The 8,972-nt window shown below is 30.5% G+C and overlaps 1 protein-coding gene across 24 annotated transcripts in view; it reads right to left on the bottom strand.

Annotated features, from left to right (window-relative positions):
* Positions 1–271: 271 nt before the first annotated feature.
* Positions 272–8,972, bottom strand: part of LOC130900405 (ATP-binding cassette sub-family C member 10) — a 136,766-nt gene continuing 128,065 nt past the window's right edge. For 21 of the 24 annotated variants that reach the window (XM_057810983.1, XM_057810976.1, XM_057810994.1 and 18 more), the window contains 2 exons: positions 6,565–6,808; positions 272–547 (listed from right to left, as the gene is read on the bottom strand). In XM_057810983.1, coding sequence (XP_057666966.1) covers positions 305–547; positions 6,565–6,808 — 487 coding nt within the window. In that variant the 3' untranslated portion in view covers positions 272–304. Of the gene's footprint in view, positions 548–2,824; positions 3,010–3,081; positions 6,809–8,972 lie in introns of those variants that run through there. The other 3 variants (XM_057810984.1, XM_057810990.1, XR_009060162.1) reach the window with 2 other exon arrangements.

Raw genomic sequence — 8,972 nt, 5'->3', positions numbered from 1 at the left:
TGTTTTGATTGAAAATTTTCGTAATCTATTTCCGCCATTTTAATCCAAACACATCAATTCTTATATCTTTGGTGAAATTGCATCTAACTTGGTCAGATATCGTCGATTTACATCCATTGAGACCAGATGAGGCCGATTGTCACATTGTTTTAATTGAAAATTTTCGAAATCTATTTCCGCCATTTTTAGTCCAAATACATCAATTCTTATATCTTTGGTGAATTTGCATCTAACTTGGTCAATTCTTATGAGATGAGAAATAAAACATAAATCACCGAATAATATATTTATATTTCAGTTAGTCTTACATCTCCTCAACTAATTTATAAAAATAAGATTGTTGGTTTGATAATAATATATCAGGTTTGTTAAATTCCACTATCTCTCCTTTATCCATGACTAACACTCTATCCGAGTCGATCACACTTTGGATTCTATGAGCTATGGTTATTACTGTACTATTTCGGAATGCAGTGCGGATTGTATTTTGTATAAGTCCATCAGTCTCGTCGTCCACATTTGCAGTTGCTTCGTCGATACATATTATCTAAAAAATATAGTCAATAATATATATATGGCATTGGATCACATTTTTCATTAAACATAGAAATGAATAAAGCAGAAATTGTAATTTTAAAATATATATTGAAAAGATGGAAAAGTTGGTAGTTTTACCTCAAGTTAACTCAGTAGTCCAGTTATTTAAGGTTCACCTAGGAAAATCGAGATACCAGCTATAAAGTCGTTTTAACTTGTTCGTGTGATATCATAAAACTCCTATCAAAACTCACAGATGTGAACAACTTTCAAAATTGGGGGTCAAAAGTAAACAAAAATCGTTTTTTGACATTTTTTGCAAATAATTGTTTCCTATGGGTTTTACGCTATTTGTATTTATTATCAAAATTGTAGAACATTAAAATTCTCTACAACTTTCTCAGACGGTGAATCATTTCTGAGATAGAGGGCAACCCGATATAAAGTTTATAAATTATTGCTAAATATATAATTATAAATAATTTTCATTTTTTATTAACAATTACATTATATTTAAATATTTTTTTCAGTATTGAACTTATCTATGAATTCAAAAATACTTGTAATTTATTTCTGTCATGAACAATCACTAAGGGACATACTTTGATTACATTTTAATTGTATTCTCGTTTATACCAATTACATTTTAAGTAGAATATAATTTAGTACATCTCTAATTCAAAGAAATTGGCAAAGCAAATGTTAAAACGGAAATATACTCCTCAAGAAGTTTCGATAAATATGAATATATTTTGTTTCTTCATGCACTAAGTGGCTGTGACACGACTTCTGCGCTCTTTAACAAAGGGGAAAAAACGTTTTTAAGCACATTTGAGATAATATTTATTATAATGTGATTATCAATAAAAAATGAGAATTATTTATAATTATATATTTAGCAATAGTTTATAAACTATAAGATTATTTTGATCGGGACTACCAGTTGATTTCAAACGGTATGAAACATTTTTGAAAAAAAAAGTTGTAGATAATTCAATGCTCTACAATATTGATAATAAATATACTAAAAAAAGATTTTTTTGACTTTTGACTCCCGATTTTTAAAGTTGCTCACATCGAATTATATGAGTTTTGAGAGAAGTTTTAGAATATCAAATGAACAAGTTTAAACGACTGAGTATCTCGATTTTCCGAAATTCTTGCCTATATACCTAAAATAACTAGACTACAGGAACTTCTTTAAGAGGACAATATTATAAGGATGCACGTGATATTATTCAAAATCACAATGAACGTGAGGTTAAACATTATTGTGAAGAAATTTATTTTAGTTTACCACCAGATTTATTTTCGAATAATTTTTTTCTTTGTTTTTTTTTTTAATGTTTCCTGGTATATTTTAGATAGTCCAAGTTAGTGAGATTGAAACTAGCTTTGTATAATAGAATGAGATTATTTGAGCCCTTATCACGATAAGCTTTGATAATTTTTCAAATTATCCTTAAATTTATTTTTTAAAATTTCTATTCCATTTATTTTTTTAAATTTCTATTCTATTTATTTTTAAAAATCTAATTTATTTCCAAGCAATTATTTTACAATTATTTGGACATGCTTAATTAATTTGATATAATTAAATTAATATTTAATTTTCTTGATTTGATAAATTGTAATTTTAAAATTCTCATTTTTATGGACCCTACGTACACCTTCCTGTCTCTTCTTGTTTTAATACTGACAGATTTCAAACAGTTGAATAGTAGTAGGGGAGCCCAAGCGGGGATTTTTGAAGTGACTCGAGCGTGTCAGAAAATTATATAGGGAGAATCCTTGCATCCTTTAATGTACCTCTACCAAGTATGAACCCTCCATATGGTGGGGTGTGTTGAGGGGAACCCGTCTGATTAGTAAAAAAAAATCGATTTTTAGAAAAACTCGAGCGCGTCAGTCATTTACAGTATGTACGCGCATTATATTTCTGGTAACTATTAGATATTAATCTGACGATTAATTCAAGGGGGCTGGCCGTAACGAGCAGTTGGAAAAAAAAAAAAAAAAAGTTATTCGAGCGTGTCAGACATTCAAAGTGTATGTCAACTAAAGCTTAAAAAGTGTCCTATTAAAATATCTGACGATTTGGACATGACATAATATATTTTTATATATGTAAAAAAAAGGTGATCTTGAGATACTCCAGCGCGTCAGATTTTTATGCAGGAGGGTCAAGTTGATGTCATAGTTCTCCTGAATAATAATCTGACAATTATATAGAGGGATATCGCTAGTCTGACCATTTTGAAGGAAATTTAGAAATAATATCTCCGCATTTACGTACAGAAATTGGATAATTTATTAATAAAAAATTAAATATAGATCATTACAATTTATAATAAATTACAGATCATTAAAATTTAAAATACATATTTTAGTCTTCATCTCCACTAGACTCATCTTTGAAGTTTGTTTCCACTTCAACTTCCTGGACGTCCTCGTCATCTCGTGATTCTGTAACTAAGAATGGTTATGATACATTATAATGTTATATTTATGTTATGATAGTATAATATGGAAAAAAAAACGTACCTGAATCTAAAGTATCTCCTAAAATGTCAGGTGTTATGACGATGTCTTCGTACGCTTCAGGAAGTTGGTTTCCTAGGAACCAAGTTGGCTCCAATTTTCCATCCACATTTCTCCATCCGTATTCTAGTGGTGACATTTCCGTAGGAATACGATTGTGAGCGTTCCTCCACAAACAAGCAATATATTTCGTTCGCAATAAATGTTGTTGCAGCTCCGATCGACATGGTGGCAAATTACAAGCATCGTAATTACGCACATTCAGTGAAAAGGGTTGAGACGTATCATTTACTTTGTACGTTTTATTAAATATTTCAATCCTAGCAATATTAACGTCAGCTAGTTTTTTAAACCCGTACAAATGGCAGATGAACGATTCCACGGTGGAAGATAATGCCTCAATATTATATGCTTCAGAGCCCAAGTTTGCAAATACTTCTTGTATATTTACAGATCCCATTAGAATCTGTAGAGGCCTTTTTTTACCTCGCCTGTACAAAGCTGGGTTGTAATCACATCCCGTTAGAGCATGCAGAGCTGGTAGTAGTAGAGAAAGAGCGAGAAAAAAAGTGAGACGCGGAGTGGGGAATACACAGCTCTCAGCCGCTGTACGCTTCACCTTTGCTCCACGATTCTACTAACATCGCCCCATGAAAACTGTCAGATTATTAGTTCTTTGTAATTCTAATAGTGTTTCCTTCAAAATAAAAAAAAATTGAAATGCGCTCGAATATTTCAAGGTGACGTTTTTTTTTACAACTTCGAAACTCGCTTGTTTCTTAATGTCACGCTCAAATTGTCAGATTATTGAGATATACAATCTTCTCAATGTAATTAATCAACTTTTTCTTAATCTGACACGCTCGAGTTTTTCTATGGATCGATTTTTTTTTACCAATCAGTCGGGTTCCCCTCAACACACCCCACCATATGGAGGGTTCATACTTGGTAGAGGTACATTAAAGGATGCAAGGATTCTCCCTATATAATTTTCTGACACGCTCGAGTCACTTCAAAAATCCCCGCTTGGGCTCCCCTACTATAGGTATTGAAGTAGGAATATTGTGGAATAATTAATTTTATTAGAAATTAGAGCGACCTTCTAAAAAAAATTACTTTGGTACATTGTAATTAATTTCGTTAATTTCAATTAAATCTATCCTATAGATTACAAAATAGTTTAAAAATATCACACAAAGTATAATCAAATGAGGAAGCATCATGTTTAGTTTTTGGTTGTGAAAATATTAGGTATGTAGTTTGTTAACTACATATACATCGAAATAAAACCAATTACAATATATTTTTAAGCCTCCATTTGTAGGAGCTGAAAGTATAAATATATTGTTCAAAACATGGATCATTGGTTATTATATTATACAATAATTATCTACAGAATTAATTGGAAATGAACTGAAACGAATTTTTTTTAACCTTAACAAACGATTTTTTTAAAAGGAAGTTTACTGTAATCTATTGAAAGAGAAAAAATTTTTTTTAAATATAGTTTTTGCATGTATATAATATTCATATTAGTAGCTGGCTTTTGTGTACTTTTTCTTTTCTTCTACCTTTTCATTTGATGGAGGATTCCAGTTTCTGTTGCACACTGAACACACTGTTTACACCACACCGAAGGTAAACTAAAACCTATTAACAGGATCTACCTATTTTATACTAAATTTTCCACGAATGAAATTCCTTTCTCGAGAAATAATTTCAGCGGGAGAATTTCTTCGGCGCAAAATTCCACATTCATCCATTGACTACTAAACTGTAGAGTGGGCTGTAAGGAATAGGCCCCTCGTCACTATTTAAACTGTTCTTATAATGCTTTCAAAGCATCTAACAGTTTATTATTGGATACATTTTTAACAATTGAATAGATATTAAAGATGGGAAAATTTGATATAAGTCCAACTTACCGATCCCGTAGGCCTTGGAGTAGTTTGAGGACTTACTGGATCCAATAATTAGAGAGCTGATATTTCTAATACAAAAACGAATTTTACAAAAAACACGAAGGAATAGCTATGGGCAATTGCCTATCACCGTTTATGGCTGAACTATCCAGGAGCTACTTTGAAAAACTGATTAGTCAAGAGTTTCAACATTTTCTCATGATATGGTGCAGGTATTTAGATGATATTTTTGCTATATTTGATACGAAAAATGTAGATGATTTTATTTTGAAACTCAATACAAATTGTCCATTCATAAATGGAAATAGGCTAGAATTTGATGTATTTAGGAATAACACCGCTACTTTCAGGTACATCCAATAGATTCTTTCCATTGCACCCAAAATCTGGTACATTTTCTGGTACGTCGTTCAATTAATTTTCCACTTAACATCGAACGATTTAATAAGGAAATATTTGCTCTGGTGCTCTCTATACAAAAGGATTAGAAGGAATTTTTATTAGAATGGGTTTAAAATTTTATTAAAATGGGTTTATAAATCCAATCAATACGTCAAAACAATTTTTTGGTGATACCGATAACTATAAAATTAACTGTAATGATTGTGACAGGAATTATGTTGGACAGACTAAGATATCTGTTATGTTCGATTTGAAGAGCACATAGTTCATGTAAAATTGTTGAAAATCTATCCAATAAGAATTTGTTGCATAAAGATTGAATAGAGACCATTCCTTACTATCCGCTCTACAGTTTAGTAGTAAAAGAATGAATGTGGAATTTTCCGTCGAAGAGATTTTCCCGCTGGAATTATTTCTCACAGTTCATTGGTGGAAAATTTTATTATAAAATAGGTAGGTCATGAACTCAATCTCTTGTTCCTAATGTTTCCATTCTTTCCTCTCTCATAACTTCTATTTTTGATCTATCCACTTTCTTCTCGATTTACCTCTTCTCCTGGCAACTTCCATCACTTTCCTTGTAAGTCCGTCTGTTTTCATTCTGAGGATATGTCTATAGCAATTATATTATTTTCTTATCACATGTTTTGTTTTTTTCTCTTCTCTTAATTTCTATAATTTTCTCACTCTGTTTTCCCCGCTACTATTCCTACGCTTATCATTTTAATTGTATTCATTTTGGTTTAATTATTCTTACTATTGGTATCGTTATTGTATTGTGGATCCTCATTTTCACTTCCATGTCAATATCTATATATCTAAATGGTCTTCTTCTTCTATAATTTCCCATTCTTTGTGAAAATAGTTCCTAGATATTCATACGCTGTTACTCTTTCAGTTGTTGTTTTGCATTTTATTCTATTTGTATTTTGTATTTTCATATTTTCTATTTCTTTAGTCCATATATTCATTAAAACTTATTTTTAGTATTTGTTATCAATACTACATCATCAAACGTAGTAGTGATTTTTTTACTGCCTTATATGTGCTTGTTATAGCTCCATTTAGTTCTCTAGACACTTTCATCTCATCCAGACATCTGTATATGTCTGTTATTCAAATATAATTTTATAAACGCTTACCATGTACAATTAGAACTTACCTTTGCGTTATGAAGTACTGCTCTGGCTAAGCAAACCAATTGTTTCTGTCCAACAGAAAAATTTGAACCGCTTCCGTCTATTTTGTAATCTAATCCACCAAGTGATTTGATTATACCAGTCAAATAAACTCTGTCTAAAGCATTCCATATTTCAAAATCTTTGAATTCTCCCAGCGGATCGAGATTCTCCCACAAAGTTCCACTGAATAAGAATGGTTCTTGAGGTATGCAGAACATTCTTGATCTTAAAACAAATATTGAAAATTATAAATAATTTGTTTTTACCGATTAATTCAGGATTATAACTTATATATTCCAAACGTACTTTTATAGTTTTAAGAGAAGTTAATAAGCAGATAGAAAATTTGGAAGAATATTTTATAGTTTAAGAAATAGCTTAATGGAAGTTAATGCAATAAATCCTATTTCGTACTATACCCAGCCGAACAAATGATGGAAAAGACAATTTTAATTAATACTTTAGATAAAAAACTTTTGATTCAGATGAAGAATAGAGACACGATAATGCAATAAACATTTCACAACAAATTTTAAAAAAATAATTCAAGAAGTAAATATGCAAATATCTTTACATAAAAAATTTATTAATGATTATAATAAATCAATAACAACTTTATAGCTTAATCAACAAAATCTTCAACATAATTTGGAAATATATCCCTATAAAATAGAAGATTTGTCAAAATCTAATTACACTAATTGAAAATATTGAGAACGCAATTACATTTTCTAAATTAAATAGAATTCATAGTTCAGTAATTTAGAGTAAAAAAATTACAGAAATGATAAAATATTTATGTGCTATTTATAAAGAATAAATTCTAAAAATTAATAATATTTCCACATATCTCTTTCTGCACTCTCAAGTAACCTTTTCCAAATCCAAAATAATTTCTGCTATCCTGTTGTTCAAAACCAAAAAATTCCTTTACAAACCTATTCGAACAAAAATTTAGAAAAACTGATACTAATAAAAGAAGAATGTCCAATTCTTGAAGAAAAATATTGTAAAGACAAAGTTATAAGAAATTCATGAATCATTAGGAATTCAAATTCCAAAAGAAAATGAATTTTTTCAACTAATATACAAATTTAACCTAATTTTACCAAAATTATATTTTAAATTTTTAAATAGTCAAACATATATATATTTTTTTAAGGAGACCTGGAAGACCTCCCTATAATTGTGATCTGATAATCATCACGATCCTAAACAATTTTTTTCTATCTTAAATTACAATAAATGTCTGTAAACTAAGAGTTTTACTCAATAGAAGCTTCTTCAATTATTATTGTTTAATGTTATAATTCGGCACTTTGCTCTGCTTACACCAAGCTCTCAGATAACTAACTCAAAAAGATTTGTTCTCTTCAGTCTTCTCTCTTGGTTTGTATTGCTTCGATGTTCCCATGCTTCAAGAGACTGTTTGCAAATTTAATGGATACCCGCCTTACTGTGTCTATCTCCAGGTCCCGAAAAAGATTGCAATTTCGAAAACACCAGGGTGCATAACGATGTTCCTTAGCACTTTATTTTGAATTCTTTGGATTATTTGGTTGTTGTTTTCGTTATATGTATGTGTAAGTCCATACCGGTTTAAGAATTTTTTCATATACAAGTAGTTTATTAGAAATTGACAGAATGGATTGTCTTCCATTTCTTGTATCTAATACCAAGTTCGTCTCGTTTCTTTTTTAGGTGAGGTTTCCAGCGTAACTTCGCATCTAGTGTTAGAATCAGATATTTTGCTGTATTAGCATATGGTACCTGTTCATCGTTTATTTTTACTGGTATATATTGCTCCTTTTTTTCTTTCTTGTCAAAGTTTATCCTCCATTTTTTAGTCCAATTATTGATTTTATTAATTGATGTCTGTATGACGATACTGTGGTTTCCTAATTGAGGGATGTCACTAGTGTATAAGAGGTAAAGAATCGTCCCAAGAACACTACCTTGTGGTACCCTCGCGTTTATTTCCTCTAAGTCTGAGCGAGCATCTTCTTGTTTTATTCTGACGGCTTGTTCTCTCATATAGAACGCAACAGTTTCGCATATTGGTTAGGCAAGAGTTTGTTCAGTTTTTATTTGAGCCCTTCATGTCAAACTTTGTCAAATGCCTGAGCCAAGTCTAAGAAAACAGAGGAGTCTAGTGATTTTTCTATGAAATCGAATCCTGTGTACTTAGTCTATGGTGGAGTGGTTTGCACTGAGGCCTAACTGATGTGAAGGTATTAGTTTTCTTTCTTCAAGTATAGGACTTAATCTTTTTAATAATATTTTCTCAAATAGCTATCATTGGTAATAGTGATATTGACCTATATAAAGATACTACGTTTGGTGATTTTCCTGGTTTGGGAATCATTATGACTTCAGCTTCTTTCCACAA

The sequence above is a fragment of the Diorhabda carinulata genome, chromosome X (genome assembly GCF_026250575.1).
Source record: "Diorhabda carinulata isolate Delta chromosome X, icDioCari1.1, whole genome shotgun sequence".
Taxonomy (NCBI): Eukaryota; Metazoa; Arthropoda; class Insecta; order Coleoptera; family Chrysomelidae; genus Diorhabda; species Diorhabda carinulata.
Note: the sequence above shows the minus strand (reverse complement) of the source record. Positions and strands in the feature narration are given on the sequence as shown.